Genomic DNA, 18,743 nt, shown 5'->3' with positions numbered 1-18,743 from the left:
TGTCATCCTCATGCATGTCAACCATGTTACTGTCGACCTCTACATAGGAACTCCTTTCTCCCAGGGGTATGTTAAGACAGGAGGGGGCTATGTACGGATTTCCGTGGGTCCCCTCCAGTTTTGAAAGAATGGCACATGCGCATAATTCAATAAATACTCTTCTCCTCCTACACCATATCTCTGGCACTATCCTTCAGAAATATGGGGCCGGCACCATACAGTATTTCCGGAGAAATCACTGGAGTAATTGCTCAGGTGGCTGGCAGGCAATGCAATGTCTGCACCATACACCTTGTACCCATTATAGATATACCCCTGCTTTCCTTCACATGTTCTTCTTCTCACACAATTTGGGAGGTAATCCGCTGTCAGTGTGTTCCGAGGAGTATTCATGGCAGATCTAGTTGTAATACAGAGCAACGCACTGCTCCCTTCCCTCATCTGTGCACCAAAATGCTCTGCTTTTCGGCAGAGCTGCAGAAATATTACATAAGTACCAACCAATCCAATCCTGTCATTTTCCAAACACAGCCTGTAAAATGAGAAGCTGATTGGCTGGTACTTTAGCTCTCTCCAAAGCTTGATACATATCCCCCATAGTCCTATTATTGGCTCGGTTGTGTGAACTTCTTAGCATCAACAAAAGTGACAATGAAATAATAAATGTGTCCAGTTACTGTTATCATGTGTCCCTATCTCAGCATGGCAAGGTGTCTCTGTTTTCAGGTGGGCAAACCAAGTACAATAGAAGAACTAGTGAGATCCCTGGTAAAGATGGCACGTACCGATCTGGAGAAAGTCCGGGCCATATGGGTGTGGATCTGTCACCACATAGGTGAGAACACTGGCAAATGCAACATTCCAGCATACTCTTGTATGATAACAGTAACAATGCTCATGGATCACAGAATAATGCGGAAGATCAGTGTCTTAGAATAAATGGAATTGGAATCTAAGGCCCAGATTTATCATGCCTTGGAGAATGATAAATAACATGGGGATAAAGTACCACGCAACCAGCTCCTAACTGTCATTTTTTAAACACAGCCTGTAATATGGAAGTTAGGAGCTGATTGGTATGTACTTCATCACTGTGCTACAATATTTATCACTCTCCAAGGCTTGATAAATGGGGGCCTAAGTATGTATCATGTCTTTTGCCACATATGTTTCTGTTGAGATATATCTGATGCTAAATTTTGTTCTGATAATTCTAGATACTCAGACACAATTATATAGTATCAGAAAAAAAAAAAAAAAGACTGAATGTTCACACTGGAGATCAGTGGCAAAAACAAATGATAATGAGATTGGGCCAACACTTCATTACATGAGCTCTAAATCCATCTAGATTCTAGAACAAAGACAACATATGCAAGGAATTATAATGCAGGTGATTGCAGGACATGCTGGAATTTGTAGTTCCTCCAGCAGCTACAGACCCACAGTTTATTTCACAATGTTTTAGCCATTACTTAAATGTATGCTAAACAGAGGTTGCTTGATTGTGTTGGCTTAAGCAACAAGTATCATTGTCGCATTACATCCAATTTCTCTTCCCATCTAGAGTATGACTTAGAGGGACTGGAAGACAAGTCAAAGTGGTCTAGTGACCCCAGCCAGATCCTCCTCACTGGGAAGGGAGCCTGTGAGGGATATGCAGGTCTGTTTGAGAACATGTGCAGGTAAGAGGCAACATAGACGGGAGGACTTCAATGGAGTCTGATTGTGAAACAGCTAATACTAGTCTATATCAGCTAAATACAGGAAGAATATGTTATTAGTAGTGAGAAAGTCCATACAATCACATAATGAGCAATAGTTAATGACCTGTGCAAGAAGATATGCCAGAAGGCTTCATAATCAATGACACAAGTTGCAGTAAAATATTTGTTGTATCCACTGTGTTATTAAAGTATCTTTCTGAGATGAAAGTAAATTCAGTATTGGGTCATACTTGGGGGAAAATATCAAATTAAAGCAATTGTTAGACCTCTTCTTAAAAAAACCTAATTTAGATCCTGGCTGCATGACCAACTACAGACTGGTATCAAACCTTCCTTTTCTAGGAAAGGTTATTGAGAAAGTGGTTGCAAATCAATTGGAAACCCGCCTGACAACCCATGATATTTATGATCCATTCCAAGCAGGGTTCAGGAGAAGACATAGCACTGAAACAGGACTGGTGTGCATTTAAAATGATCTTCTGATGGCAAGAGACAGAGGTGACTTTTCAATCTTAATCCTCTCGGATCTCTTTCCATGGACTGGATGGCACAGTCCTGAACGGATTCCAATAATTTCTCACCGGCAGGTCACAGAGAGTTTCATCAGGAGCATACTCATCACAATCAGTGCCACTGCCATGTGGTGTCCTACATGGGGGGTAAATCAGATCTGATCGCTGGGCTGCGTTTTTTGCTGTCCAGCGATCAGATAGTCGCCGCCTACAGGGGGAGTGTATTTTTGCTGTGCAAGTGTGCGTTCCTATGTGTTGCAGAGCTGCTAAAAATCAGTTTGTGCAGTCTCTGCGCAGCCCAGGACTTACTCTTCCAGTGCGATTGAATCCTGCTGATCAGGGCCGGAGCGGACGTCAGACACCCTCCCTCAAAATGCTTGGACACGCCTGTGTTTTCCCAGACACTCCCAGTAAATGGTCAGTTGCCAATCACAATTGGACTCTTCATGTTAATCACCTTGTGTAAGCCTGTGCAAATGGAGCCTTCGCACCATCCTGTCGCTGACTGGCGATGCCCATGGTAGCTGTCCGGCGCGCCTGCGCATTGCGGTACATAAACATGCTCAGTTTGGACCTGATCGCATGCTGTGCAAAAATTCACAGCAGTGATCAGATCTGAATTACCCCCAAGGTTCTATACTATCCCCAATGCTTTTTGAAGTATATATGCTACAGTACCACCGGGTGAAATAATCAGGCGCCATAGCCTGGTCTACCACTGCTATGCAAATTATACACAACTGTACCTGTCCTTTGCCCCAGACACAGAACCCAATAACAACTCTAAATGGCTGTTTAGCTGAGCTCCAGGAATGGATGAGTGCCAGCTGGCTGAGACTGAATCCTTATGATAGGACCTTAAGATGAAAGGATAAGACTGCAGCATAATCAACCAACTTGACTGAAACTTGGGGGTACAGATTACAAAACATTGATCATGTGCGGAATCTTGGCGTTGTCCTGGATGGTGGCTTGACACTCAAACATCAGATATCAGCCACAATCAAATGCTCATTCTTTCTTCTGAAGAACATAGCCAGAATCAAACACTTACTTCCCTTTGATGATCTGGCAAAAGTCATACAGGCATTTGTATCATCTCGATTAGACTACTGAAATGCCCTCTAACTTGGTCTCCCAGCAAAAGAATTGCACCGCTTACAGCTGCTGCAAAAGCAGTTGCCAGGCTGTTAACCAACCAGCCCCATAACACCCATTGGGGCAGATGTATTAACCTGGAGAAGGCATAAGGAAGTGATAAACTAGTGATATGTGCAAGGTGATAAAGCCACTAGCCAATCAGCTCCAATATGTAAATTAACAGTTAGGATCTGATTGGCTGGTGCCTTTATCACATTGCACATATCACTGGTTTATCACTTACTTATGCCTTCTCCAGGTTAATACATCTGCCCCATTGTCTGCTCCCTCCACTGGTTGCGTGTAAGATGGCGAATCATCTTCAAGATTGGCTTACTGAGTTTCAAAGCACTACATGACCAGGGCCCAAGGTACCTGAAGCAGCTTCTTATTCCATACTGTCCTACTCAATTCTACCTAGAATCTCCCGTAGTTCCTCTGGGGGTCGAGCTTTTAGCCATGTGGCCCCAGCTACATGGAACTCACTTACACGCACAGTGCGAGGACTCCACTCTAGAATCCTTCAAAAACAGACTCAAGACTTTCCTGTTTACACAAGCATTTCCGTAATGTGCCTTTTTTTATATCTCCATGCTCTCTGTATTTATGAAAAGCTTTTCTGTACTTCATTGTTTCTGTACTGTATTATGTTCATTCTATCTGTTAAGCGCCTTGAGTCCTATTGGAAGAACAGTGCTATAGAAAATAAAAATAAGATTTTAAACCTACCGGTAAATCTATTTCTCCTAGTCCGTAGAGGATGCTGGGGACTCCGTAAGGACCATGGGGTATAGACGGGCTCCGCAGGAGATAGGGCACCTAAAAAGAACTTTGACTATGGGTGTGCACTGGCTCCTCCCTCTATGCCCCTCCTCCAGACCTCAGTTAGAGAACTGTGCCCAGAGGAGATGGACAATACAAGGCAGGATTTAGCAATCCAAAGGCAAGATTCATACCAGCCCACACCAATCATACCATGTAACCTGGAACATACATAACCAGTTAACAGTATGAACAAACTACAGTAACGGTCCAAGACCGATGTCAACTGTAACATAACCCTTATGTAAGCAACAACTATATACAAGTCTTGCAGAGTTTCCGCACTGGGACGGGCGCCCAGCATCCTCTACGGACTAGGAGAAATAGATTTACCGGTAGGTTTAAAATCTTATTTTCTCTAACGTCCTAGAGGATGCTGGGGACTCCGTAAGGACCATGGGGTTTATACCAAAGCATCCAATCGGGCGGGAGAGTGCGTATGACTCTGCAGCACCGACTGAGCAAACGCTAGGTCCTCATCAGCCAGGGTATCAAACTTGTCAAATTTAGCAAAAGTGTTTGACCCCGACCAAGTCGCCGCTCGGCAAAGTTGTAATGCCGAGACGCCTCGGGCAGCCGCCCAAGAAGAGCCCACCTTCCTAGTGGAATGAGCCTTAACCGAATTTGGTACCAGCAGTCCAGCCGTAGAGTGAGCCTGCTGAATCGTATTACAGATCCAGCGAGCAATAGTCTGCTTCGAAGCAGGAGCGCCAATCTTATTGGCCGCATACAGGACAAACAGAGCCTCTGTTTTCCTAATTCTAGCCGTCCTGGCTACATAAATCTTTAAGGCCCTGACTACGTCCAGGGATCTGGAATCCTTCAGGTCACTTGTAGCCACAGGCACCACAATAGGTTGATTCACATGGAATGAAGAAACCACCTTAGGCAAAAATTGCGGACGTGTCCTCAATTCAGCTCGATCCACATGAAAAATCAAGTAGGGGCTCTTGTGTGACAAAGCCGCCAATTCTGACACTCGCCTTGCTGATACTAAGGCCAACAACATGACCACCTTCCAGGTAAGAAATTTCAACTCAACCTTGTTAAGCGGTTCAGACCAGTGTGATTTTAGGAACTGCAACACCACGTTCAGGTCCCATGGTGCCACTGGAGGCACAAAAGGGGGCTGGATGTGCAGCACTCCCTTGACAAACGTCTGGACTTCTGAAAGAGAAGCCAATTCCTTCTGAAAGAAAATCGAGAGGGACGAAATTTGTACCTTAACAGAGCCTAATTTCAGGCCCATATCCACTCCTGTCTGTAGGAAGTGGAGAAGACGACCCAGATGAAAATCTTCCGTAGGTGCATTCTTGGTCTCACACCAAGACACATACTTTCGCCAGATACGGTGATAATGTTTTACCGTCACCTCCTTCCTAGCCTTTATTAAAGTAGGGATGACCTCTTCCGGAATCCCCTTTTTTGCTAGGATTCGGCGTTCAACCGCCATGCCGTCAAACGTAACCGCGGTAAGTCTTGAAATACACAGGGCCCCTGCTGCAACAGGTCTTCCCTCAGAGGAAGAGGCCAGGGATCTCCTGTGAGCATCTCTTGTAGATCCGAGTACCAGGCCCTTCGAGGCCAGTCTGGGACAACGAGTATCGTCTGTACTCTTCTTCGTCTTATGATCCTCAACACTTTTGTGATGAGAGGAAGAGGAGGAAACACGTAGACTGATTTGAACACCCACGGTGTTACCAGAGCGTCTACTGCTACTGCCTGAGGGTCCGAGGACCTGGCGCAATACCTCCGAAGTTTTTTGTTGAGGCGTGACGCCATCATGTCTATTTGAGGAGTTCCCCAAAGACGTGTTACGTCTGCAAAGACTTCTTGGTGAAGTCCCCACTCTCCTGGATGGAGATCGTGTCTGCTGAGGAAGTCTGCTTCCCAGTTGTCCACTCCCGGAATGAAGACAGCTGACAGAGCGCTTACATGATTTTCCGCCCAGCGAAGGATCCTTGTGGCTTCCGCCATTGCGACTCTGCTTCTTGTCCCGCCTTGGCGGTTCACATGAGCCACTGCTGTGACATTGTCTGATTGAATCAGAACCGGTAGGTTTCGAAGAAAACTCTCCGCTTGTCGAAGGCCGTTGTAAATGGCCCTGAGTTCCAACACATTGATGTGTAGACAGGACTCCTGGTTTGACCAAAGACCCTGAAATTTTTTTCCCTGTGTGACCGCTCCCCATCCTCGGAGGCTCGCGTCCGTGGTATCCAGGATCCAATCCTGAATTCCGAACCTGCGACCCCCCAGGAGGTGAGCACTTTGCAACCACCACAGGAGGGACACTCTGGTCCCTGGGGACAGAGTTATCTACCGATGTAAGTGCAGATGGGACCCGGACCACTTGTCCAGAAGGTCCCATTGAAAAGTCCTTGCATGGAACCTTCCGAAGGGAATGGCCTCGTAGGCCGCCACCATTTTCCCCAGAACTCGAGTGCATTGGTGAACTGACACCCTTTTCGGTTTTAGCAGGTCTCTGACCATGTTCTGGATGTCTTGGGCTTTCTCTATCGGGAGGAAGACCTTCATTTGTTCCGTATCCAGTATCATACCTAGGAACGGTAGTCGAGTTGTCAGAATCAACTGTGACTTCGGTAGATTTAGAATCCAACCGTGTTGCTGGAGCACTCTCAGAGAGAGCGCCACACTGCTCAGCAATTTCTCCCTTGATCTCGCTTTTATCAGGAGATCGTCCAAGTATGGGATAATTGTGACTCCATGCTTGCGCAGGACCACCATAATTTCCGCCATTATCTTGGTGAAAATCCTCGGGGCCGTGGAGAGTCCAAACGGCAACGTCTGAAATTGGTAATGACAATCCTGTACAGCGAATCTCAGGTATTCCTGATGGGGGGCATATATGGGGACATGAAGGTACGCATCCTTTATGTCCAGAGACACCATAAACTCCCCCTCCTCCATGTTGGCTATTATCGCTCTGAGAGATTCCATTTTGAATTTTAATCTTTTTATGTACATGTTTAGGGATTTCAGATTCAAAATAGGTCTGACCGAACCGTCCGGTTTCGGGACCACAAATAGGGTTGAGTAGTACACAGCTTTTGAATTGCAGCTAACACTATATCCCTTTCCGATGTGGAAGCTGGTAGGGCCGATTTGAAAAATCGGCGCGGGGGCACCTCCTCGAATTCCAATTTGTAACCCTGGGAAACTATTTCCAACACCCAGGGATTCAGGTCCGAACTGACCCAGGCCTGACTGAAAAGTCGAAGACGTGCCCCCACCGGTGCGGACTCCCTTAGGGGAGCCCCAGCGTCATGCTGTGGGTTTTGGAGCAGCCGGGGAGGACTTTTGTTCCTGGGCACCTGCCGAAGCAGTTGCTCTCTTGCCTCTGCACTTACCTCTGGCGAGGAAAGAGGATCCCCGACCTCTTTTGGACTTGTGCGACCGAAAGGACTGCATCCGATAGGGTGTAACTTTCTTTTGCTGTTGGGGAATATATGGTAAAAAATTAGATTTACCTGCTGTAGCTGTGGAAACCAGGTCCGTCAGCCCATCCCCAAACAATACATCACCCTTATAGGGTAGTACTTCCATATGTTTTTTGGAATCCGCATCACCCGTCCATTGGCGAGTCCATAAGCATCTTCTCGCTGAGATAGACAGGGCAGAAGCTAGCAATCCAATGTCCCTTTGAGCATCCCTCATAAATAAGACTGCGTCTTTAATATGGGCTAGAGTTAGGAATATAGTATCCTTATCCATATTATCAAATTGATCTGTCAGCTCATCTGTCCAAGCTGCAATTGCGCTACACACCCATGCCGACGCAATTGTCGGTCTTAGCACAGCACCCGTATGAGAATAAATACACTTTAAGGTAGTTTCTTGCCTGCGATCTGCAGGGTCCTTAAGGGCTGCTGTGTCAGGAGATGGTAGCGCCACTTTCTTGGACAAGCGCGTCAGGGCCTTGTCCACAGTGGGGGGTGATTCCCAAATCTCCCTGTCCTGCTTAGGGAAAGGGTATGCCATATAAATTCTTTTGGGGATCTGCGGTCTCTTATCCGGAGTCTCCCAAGCTTTTCCAAAGAAATCATTCAATTCATGAGATGTGGGAAAGTTAATAATCTGTTTCTTTTCCTTAAACATGTGTACCCTTGTGTCGGGGACCGAGGGTTCATCCACAATATGCAACACATCCCTTATTGCCACAATCATACACTGAATGGTTTTAGTCACCCTAGGGTGCAATTTTACTTAGTCATAGTCGACACTGGAATCAGAATCCGTGTCGGTAGCAGTGTCTTGTGTCAAGGGACGCTTTTGAGACCCCGACGGGCCCGGAGTCGGTCCAATCCGAGGATTGACCCCCTGATGTCCCCCCTAAATCAGCCTTATCAAGCCTTTTATGTAAAGATGCCACACTTGCATTCAACATATGCCACATGTCCATCCAATCTGGAGTCGGCACAACCGACGGGGACACACCACTCATTTGCTCCACCTCCTCCTTGGAGAAGCCTTCCGCCTCAGACATGTCGACACACACGTACCGACACCCCACACACACAGGGATTAACCTATAAGGGGACAAAACCCCCAACCAGGCCCTAAGGAGAGACAGAGAGGGAGTATGCCAGCACACACCAGTGCTTAAAACCACTGGAAAAAATATGTCCAGATAGCGCTTTTCTATATATAATATGCCAATTCCCACTCACTGCGTCGCTAATGTGCCCCCCTCCTCTTTTTTCCTGCCTGTGAAGTTCAGCAGGGGAGAGACCAGGGAGCCAGCGTTTTCCTCATGCAGCTTCTGTGGAGAAAATGGCGCTGGTTAGTGCTGAGGATCAAGCCCCGCCCACCCGACGGCGGGCTTCGGTCCCAGTGATTTTTCAATAAAAATGGCGGGGGATCATAGATTTACTGCCTCCGCAGCCTAATCAATCTGTATTTGCCCAAATGTGAGGTTTATTGCTGCCCAGGGCGCCCCCCCCCCCCGCACCCTTCAGTGTTGCTCTGTGTGTGTGTGACTGGGAGCAATGGCGCGCAGCTTGCCGCTGCACGCCTTACCTCATGAAGATCTGATGTCTTCTGCCGCCTAAGACGTCTTCTGCCTTCTCTATCCGGCTTTTATCTTCGGCATCTGTGAGGAGGACGGCGGCGCGGCTCCGGGACGAACCCCAGGTGAGACCTGTGTTCCGACTCCCTCTGGAGCTAATGGTGTCCAGTAGCCTTGGAAGCAGTGCCCAACTTGACAAGCCAGCTCTGTTTCTCTCTCCTCGGTCCCACGATGCAGGGAGCCTGTTGCCAACAGGACTCCCTGAAAATAAAAAACCTAACAAAATTCTTCTTCAACAGAAAACTCTGGAGAGCTCTCTGCAGTGCACCCATTCTCCTCTGGGCACAAGATCTAACGGAGGTCTGGAGGAGGGGCATAGAGGGAGGAGCCAGTGCACACCCATAGTCAAAGTTCTTTTTAGGTGCCCTATCTCCTGCGGAGCCCGTCTATACCCCCCATGGTCCTTACGGAGTACCCAGCATCCTCTAGGACGTAAGAGAAATTATTATTATAAATGTAATAGCCTGCGTACTGCAGGTATTGGCGGCTTCCGTGCGAGTTTGCTCTATGCCCGATATTTTAAAGTAGCAATCGTTGAAAAAGCAAAACCAGGCTCGGAAGACTGACACGGAACCTGCCGATTCCTGCAGTTTGCAGGCTATTACATTTACCCCCGGACCCCTTGGACTTCTAACCATATATACTAGGGTGACTATATTAGGCTAATGGAGGTTGAAGCAGAGCTACAGCACATCGACTGCTTAAGTAAGTCCATAGTTGTGCCGTCATCTTCACATGTACAGAAAAATGGCTTCCGGGGCTGTGTTTTTGAGTGAGCGAATGCAGCCAGCAGCATTAACACATACATGATGCTCCCAAAACACGCCCCTGGTGCTCAAACAACAAGCCCATGACATTCCCATAAGACTCCCACGACACAGCCTCTTTTTGTGTTCACTTTTGGCCTCCACCCAGGAACGTCCAGAAATTGCGGTGGTTTTCTCAGACCATTGTGATGCCATACAAGTTGTATATGCCATCGCAGAGCTCGGTTCACATGCGTGCAGTAAGGACTGGATTGGCTTTTTAGGCATGCGCAGTAGCAAATAGTCACTTAGATGCGTAAATATTGGCATAGCGTACAGCTCTGACCTGAAACCTATATGCAGTGCGACTTACAAATATTTCACTGATTTCCAAACTGCGCTTTATTCACTACAAACATTATTATCATTGTCCCCATTGCTATATGCATGTGCACACAACTGACAGAGGTATACATTCAACAATTGGGTCAATTATACAGGAACATGTGATGTTAATAACTACATGCATTCAGCAGAAAGATCAATGGACTTGCTCTTGTGTGTATGGACACTATGGAAACCTCCTTAAAACTTAGAACAGCTGCATGAGTAAGAGCTAAAGGATTGTCCATAAGCTCTCATATACTCCTGATGGGTGTAGTATGTTATGCCGGTGGTCGGGCTCCCGGCAGCCCGACTGCCGGCATACCGACAGCTGGGCGAGCGCAAATGGGCCCCTTGCCGGCTCGCCACGCTGCGGGCTCCGTGGCGCACTACGCTATCTATTCTCCCTCCAGGGGGGTCATGGACCCCCAAGAGGGAGAAAAGCTGACGGTATGCCTGCGGTCGGGATTCCGGCGCCGGTATGCTGGCCGTCGGGAGCCCAGCCGCCGGCAAACTGAAGACCACCCCTCCTGATGACAGATGGAAGAGAAGCAGGAATCTCACCCCTCTCCTTTTACAGGAGGGTGATCCAGCTCAGAAATGATTACTGGTGGGTAATTCAGACTGCATCGCTGCACCGGCAGCGATAGCAATTGCAGTCTGAATTACTTTGTGTAGTGAGCACACGCAGCAGGCGCACCCAGGGAGCCCAGTGAAATTCTGTCAGCATCTCAGGGCTGCGATCGCCTCTGCCTGATTGACAGGCAGAGGTGGCCGCGGGGCAGGAGGGGGCGTTAGAACACCGTTGGTGGGGCGTGGTCCGCTCAACGGAGGCGTGTACGGACCGTTGGGGGGGGGGGCACGGCGGGTACGTGACATCACAAGCAGCTCCTGTGACCCGGGACGCGGCGAGTAGTGGCCTGACAGCGCGCAGGAGCTGCAATGGCAGGAAGCTACTCATCAGGTACAAAAGCATCGCCGCCGTCCGATGCTTTGGTACGTGGCGGGGGGCTAGGGGCTGTGTGGCTGATTGCAGATGTGCTAAATTTAGCACATCTAAAATCAGATCTGAATTAGGCCCTGATCACTTCTATGTCACTGGGGAGGAGTGTTCCCTGCACTAGCAACAGAGTGCTTGTGTAAGCTTTGCCTTTCTAGGTTTAAAAAAAGCAGCAAGCATTTAAAGTGCCCGTGTGACACCACTTCAGTGGGGGGAGATTTATCAAAGCTTGGAGAGAGAAAAAAGTGGGGAGACAAAACACTAACCAACCAGCTTCTATTAGTTTATAGGCAGTGTGTGGAAAAATAACATGAGCTGATTGGTTGGTACTTTATCTTTCTCCAGGTTTGATATATCTCCCCCAGGGCCTTTGTAATCAGCAGTTATCACATGCTTTGTTTGAATTAGTAAGAACCATGTATGACAAGAGAAGAGAGAATGTTGTGCGTTGATTCTTAAACTATCAGCAAATAAGAATCTCTGCCTTTCCTCTTAGGGTGCATTAGGGATTACTGATATGTTAAGTACGCATAGATGTTGGATGATAGAACCTCTTTTTCATTTTATGGCTAAAGGTGTCAGTGTAGATGGCTTGCTCCAAAGGTTCATCTTCTATATCAGTGGCTTCCTGGCTATTTTTATTCATATGTGTTTCTTAATACTTTTCCCTTTTTTCGATAACAGGCTGGCTGGTATACAGTGCCTGAAAATTGGTGGCTATTCTAAAGGCCACTGCTATGTCCTGGGTCAGACGTTCTCTGGGGAGACGAACCATGCCTGGAACGCTGTGTACCTAAACAAGAAATGGCATCTTGTAGACACTACATGGGGAGCAGGATTATCAGACAGAAGCAGTAAGAAATTTAACTTTCGGTAAGCAGATATATGTAACGGCAAAGGTCATATACAGACCAAACTTCTGACCTGTGGTTATCCCATCTTCACATAAACCCAGCTTCATAGTTTTACTGCTTTACCTATCCCAAAACTTTAGTTTTTAATATGTATAGGTGCACGACGCCTCTGTAGTTAAATTTAGTTTGGAACGCATTCATGGACTCCTATTAGTACCACCAATCATGGGCTCCTAAATAGTATCCCCAATCATGGGCTGCTAACTAGTACCACCAATCATGGGCTCCTAATTAGTACCACCAATCATGGGCTCCTAATTAGTACCACCAATCATGGGCTCCTAACTAGTACCACCAATCATGGGCTCCTAATTAGTACCACCAATCATGGGCTCCTAACTAGTACCACCAATCATGGGGTCCTAACTAGTACAAACAAGAAGGTGCAGGCCAGAAAACAATTAGTGCTGGAAGAGAATATTTAGACTCTTCTAAGCTGCAAAACTTCCTATTGTAGGGGAATGTTTAATATATAACATACAATAGCATTAAGTCATTAATGACATTGCTTGTGGTTTTATTGACTGGTCATGTACAGAGGTTGGCAATGGCCGCATTGCTCTTGATGTGCATAGAATGTCAGGACACTTAGCATTCCGCTCCAATTCCTGTGGTAGGAAATAAAATGGTCATGGAGATATATACTTTACCCTCAAGTCATTTACAGAACATTTAGGAACACAATTTTGAAGGCTGAGATGAAAACAATTAACATGCCAAGTACACTATAAAATAATGTTATTTGGGGATTTATTTACAAAACAGCGGCTTTAAATTTAAAAACGGCACTTGCAGTCAGTGTTATGCACAACAGGCTTTACACTGACTGAATGTCGCCTTAAATTTTCATCTCCAACTCGCCAGGATGCAGCAAGCTTACAAAAGCCATTGCTTTGTTAATATAACCTGTTGTCTTGAACGTATGCAAGTGAAATGACCACAATGAATGCCTTGAAAAGTCTTTTATTTTGTAGGTACAATGAGTTTTACTTCCTGACTCATCCAGCTCTGTTCATAGAGGAGCATTTCCCTGACAACCAGAACTGGCAGCTCCTGCAGGTTCCGCTCTCTCTTAAACAGTTTGAAGGAAACTTGTGTCGAAAGAGCAGCTTCTACAATGCTGGACTAATTGCATCATATCCGGAGACGCTCCAGGTGGAAACAGGTACAGCAATGCATTTCATTTACTGAAAAAAGATAGCATGCTGGAGTTAATATCCAGCTGTCAGGATCCCAGCGTTCAGGAAACCGACGCTGGAATCCTGACAGCCGGTGAAATGCTGCCGGTCGAAATCCCGACAAACGCGGGTCATTCCAACTCGGTTGGTGGGTCCACGCCACCAACAGAGTGGGAATATAAACTGTAGCGAGAAAAGTGAGTCACCGGACCCAAAGCGTGGCGAGCATAGCGATCCCATGTGGGGGACTCTCTGCCAGGATTCCGACAGACGGGATGCCACTGTCTGTATCCCAACAGCTGACATCCCATCTGCCAGCATATCATATGTATTCCATTTTAACTTAATAACTTCTAGAACTATAAAAGGGAGAAACATCATAGAACTATAAAAGGGAAAAACATCATGGGCTAATTTCAGTTGGGTTTACAAAGCTGCCCATGGTTGACAGCTTTAACCAGTGGATATCAAAGGGCAATAGTAATTAATGCCAAATTGGTCTTCTTTACCATTAATTACTATTGCCCTGAAATCCATTGGTCAAAGCTGCCAGTCATTGGTGGCTTAAAAGAAATCATGGCATAGTGCATCTGCAGCCACATTGCAATCTTGAAAATAGATGTAGATCTCTCCTACAAAATTGGCCACATCTATGGGACCTCACCTCCCCTATACATCCACTAGTGAGAGCAGCTACTCTCATTATCAACATACTACCCTTGGTGCAACAGATCTGTCTGACACCAGCCAGATCTCTCCATGTGCTCACCTGTGACTAGCACCCAATTCTGCCAACAAGCCCACGACTCATGTATCATGTGTGAGCACCCCATTTCTCCCAGTTACACCTATTTAGGCACAAGTGGAGATCAGGCTCACTGTCCTGCTGATCTGCAGAGATGTCTAGGTAGACCACGGATGACCTAGAATGAATGTGCAGATTGAAAAGTCCCAGATGAGGCTGATTTTACGTGACTCTAAATCAGGCCCCCTATTTTAAAGAGACATGCACATTAGTGTTAGTGTAGCTAAACAACAAAGGAAAGCATGATGCCGGCAATATTTCCATTGAATAAACATGAACTACGAATTGCGGAATGGTTAATGACCCCATTTTCTCTTTCAGTAAATGGAAAGGCCACGTTTTCCATTGAGGGACATTCTCCTGCACTCTTTTCTTTCACCCTAAATAAAAAGGAGAAGCCTGGAATAATGACCTTAACTAAAAATGGGATGCAGCTGGAAGTGTACCCACAAGAACCCGGAAGACATAGGTTGGAGCTGTACACAAAACCTTATGACAGCACAAAGCAAACTTATGAAAATGTTGTAGAGTATGTCCTTGACTGTAGCTCTGTAGATCCCGTGTTCAAGATTCCTAAGGAACTTGATGTTGTAGTTGGCCCAAGCTGGTTGACAGACCAGAAAGGCTTTCTACAGTTTACATGCCGGGAACCAGTGATCAATACTCAGGATGGTCGCTGTACAGTTGGGTTCACTCTTGCCAAAAGAAATGCTGTAATAGCAACCTTACATAGCGATCACATGAAACCTGGTGATGAGAGACTGTATGTCCTTCAAACCCTACGGGGAAACAGGGTGGAGTTCAAAGTCCATCTTCCACAACAAGGCTACTATGCCTTAAAAATACACAGTTCCACTGGCCCGGGAAAGTTTGAGTGCTTCTGTAATTACCTTATCATATGTACAAATGTAGAGGTGGCGTGGCCACCCTTCCCGAAAATGTTGCAGAACCCTGTTGGGCCAACTGCGCTAATGGAAAAGAAAGGTCTTCTGCAACCTTCTTGTCGAGATCCTATTATTTATACATCAAATGGACATTCATCTATATTGTTCACATTAAAGGATGATATCAAAATTCTGACAGCACTTCTGTGCGACGATGAGTCTCTGAACGACTGTGGGGAGAAACGCTATGTGACACAGATGCAAAGAGGGCAGCACTTAGAACTGCAGGTGCGGCTGCCTCAGACAGGCTCATACGTTCTACAGATATTTGCCAACAGCAAAACCTCACCATCCAACTTTGAATATATCTGCAATTACTTGATGTGTTGTTCTAGTGTAGAGACATCCCGCATAGAGGCACCTGCCATACCACAGATACCAGTAGGCTCTGGCAACACTGTAGACAAAAAAGGTTTCATCCAACCATCACAGTTAGGACATGTGATTAACAGCCCAGATGGGCGCTGCTCTTTAAGCTTTTCCCTTGATAGAGATATGAGCTGCTTGGCCACCTTACACTCTGAGGATAACAAGTGGAATAGTCAAATGGAAAGAAGATACATTTTGCAGGTCCAGAAACAGCGTCAGGTGGAGTTCTACATTCAGCTTCCCAGAAATGGTTCCTATGACTTCAGAATCTATGCAGATAACAAATTTCAACCTGGGAACTATGAGTTTGTGTGCAGCTATGTTATATCCTGTTCAAACCTGAAGACAGGATGGCCCCCGTTTCCCAATCTTCTGCAGAACCCTGTTGGGCCTACATCTCTGTCTGAGAAAAAGGGCCTCCTGCAGCCCTCCCAAACGGAGGCAATCCTCCACTCAACTGATGGACGGTGCTCACTGTTTTTCACACTCAAAAAAGAGATGGGTATATTTGCCAGGCTACAATCCGAAGACGTGCTGCTCACAGAAGAGGGAGAACGGAGACATGTGCTGCAAGTCCAGAGACAGAACAGAGTGGAATTTCACATACAGCTTCCACAAGCAGGGATGTACGTCCTGAAGATTTATACTGAATCTGAGCAGGGCAATTTCAAGTTCGCCTGTAACTTTCTAATTTCTTGTCTTAATTCTCAAGTGAAGTGGCCCTTGCTTCCATCGGACCTATGCAATCCTGTTGGACCTAGCTATCTCTCAGACAAAAAAGGTCTTCTTCGCCCATCCCACCTTGAGCCAACAATTCGCACAGATGATGGTCGTTGTTGTGTCAGTTTTGCTATGGATGAAACAATTGATATTATAGCTACTCTCCACTCTGAGGACATCACATCTGAGGAAGCCAGGAGAAGGTACATTTTCCAAATGGAAAAAGAAGGTAGGGTCGAGTTTCAGATCCAACTACCCAAAGCTGGTAACTATGTGCTGAAGGTGTGCACCAAGAACAAGTCAGACCTAAGCAAAGTGTATGACTATGCCTGCAATTACCTAATTTGCTGCTCAAACACAAAAATAAGGTGGCCGTTCTTCCCTATGAGATATAACGCTTGGAATGAGAGTTACGAGCTGCTGGAGCCACGGACTGGTATTCTGCCAGCCAACAGCGAAGTACGGTTCAGAATCAAGGCCAGAGGACTGGCAGCAGTGTCGGTCAAAGGCAAGAACTTTTGGCCTCTGATGTTAGGTCGAGACGGATGTTGGGAGGGGGTGTGCAGCACAGCTGGAAGCAAAGACATTCAGGTGCTAATGACAAATAATCTGAACAAGAATTATTCTCTGGTGCTTAGTTATCAGGTCAAGGGAGCGGTTCATCAACGTTTAATAGAAACCTCATATTCCTCCTAGCTTGGCAAATTGGAAACATCCTTTACAAGCCATCAGCTCCCTTACAATATGAATCATCTTAATGAGTACACTTGTCAGAGGTGCTAAAAGTAGATATGGACGATCCACCACAGGGAAAGCATTTTATACTGTAGGTCCTAGTCCTGTAATCTAAGCCGGTTTCAAAGAACAATTAATAGTTCTGCTGCTCTTATTTTAGAAGTCATTATTTCAAACACAGACATATCATTTGCTATCATCAGGACAATGTGACAAGTACAGTATATATACATATTAATTACCTGTCAATGCTGTACGGGTGGCAGTGCCGGCCATTCTACTGGAAAATGGACAGTTATGAAGTACTGCTGTGGACGGAATTGTGCAATCACAAACATAGAAAGATGGATCTTAAAAATGTTTAAAACTATTACATGTAAGTTTGTGATATGACCAGTTTCAGTTAAGTATGTGATTTGCATGTAAGGCAATTCCTCACTGACAACTTATGGTACCCTTTCATCCTTTACTGCCTCCCAGTAAAAGCCTAACCTCCTCGTGTCTCCTTCCCAGACAGAACATATATACATTCAGTTTGCAGTGACAACTCCACAAAACATTTAACTAAAACATATAAGAAAAGAAATATCCCTACAGTATATTTTGCAATGTATGTGTTTACTTTCTGTGTTACTTTACCTTTGATCAGATGCTGTAACGTGAAGATTATTACGTTACCCTCCCAATGAGCACTAGTACCAACAACACTCAGCAGCTGCTGCATACAGAGAACCAGTGTTCTACCTTTGGTATTGTTCACTATGAGCAACCAGTTGTGTTGAACAGAGCAGGGTTTGGGAGGGTGTATGCACTAGAGCTGGCTGCCAAAATACTGGATTATGAAAAGGGAACAGTACAGGTTAAATGCATATTCGTATAGGAATAAATTGGCAATGTAATATATACTATATCTCGAAATCAAATATAAAATTGCTAACAGAAAAGGTCTAGCTCTGGGTTAGGCAACCCTATGGCTCAGCTGTCATAAAACTACAATTCCCAGCATCCCCGGCCAATCACAACAGCTGAACATCAAGACGTTGATTACTTCTGGTCTGACCTCTTAAAATAACTTAAAAAGGTAATTTTTTAATTACAGAAGTTCATGTCCAATAAACTTTTCTTTATAAGTGATAAAATATTACATTTGCCATCTGTGAAAGCAGGAACATTCAGTTGGTAACATGTCTCTCGTCAAATGCTGCACAGTGTAAAAGGATAACACACAGCTAGGCAAGATAACAAATACAAACTTGTACCAGTGACCTTGTAACTTTAACATGGTCTAATACATAACATTTTGCTGTCCCTTTAAGAATTAGAGATGTGCCTCTTTTTTATTATTATTTTATAACTAAAAATGCATTTGGACGTTTTATGTAATAAATATGAAAAAATTAAAACGATTATTTTTGCAAGATTACTTTATTACAGCGAAGAGAACACATTATATAATGCAAAAAATGAGGCAGCACTTGGAGACTTTCAGTAAATGGAGAAGTAGTATTTACTCAAACATTAATGTATCCCCATCGATACTGTCCCCAAAATGTTGATGCTTGAGTAAACACTTCTTCTCCAAGTGCCGCCTGATTTTCTGCATTATATATTGAGGGTATATTACCCGAGGAGGGCACCAGCACAAAGCTACAGGCTGTACA

At 45.6% G+C, this 18,743-nt stretch overlaps 1 protein-coding gene across 2 annotated transcripts in view; it reads left to right on the top strand.

Moving 5' to 3' along the window:
• Positions 1–18,489, top strand: part of KY (kyphoscoliosis peptidase) — a 49,383-nt gene extending 30,894 nt beyond the window's left edge. For both annotated transcript variants that reach the window (XM_063915561.1, XM_063915560.1), the window contains 5 exons: positions 727–835; positions 1,568–1,685; positions 12,102–12,290; positions 13,306–13,496; positions 14,636–18,489. In XM_063915561.1, coding sequence (XP_063771631.1) covers positions 727–835; positions 1,568–1,685; positions 12,102–12,290; positions 13,306–13,496; positions 14,636–17,043 — 3,015 coding nt within the window. In that variant the 3' untranslated portion in view covers positions 17,044–18,489. The remainder of the gene's footprint in view (positions 1–726; positions 836–1,567; positions 1,686–12,101; positions 12,291–13,305; positions 13,497–14,635) is intronic.
• The last annotated feature ends 254 nt before the right edge of the window (positions 18,490–18,743 follow it).

This window comes from Pseudophryne corroboree, chromosome 4 (assembly GCF_028390025.1).
Source record: "Pseudophryne corroboree isolate aPseCor3 chromosome 4, aPseCor3.hap2, whole genome shotgun sequence".
NCBI classification, from domain to species: Eukaryota; Metazoa; Chordata; class Amphibia; order Anura; family Myobatrachidae; genus Pseudophryne; species Pseudophryne corroboree.
The sequence above is the reverse complement of the archived record's forward strand: the minus strand, read 5'-3'. Positions and strand labels throughout refer to the sequence as shown.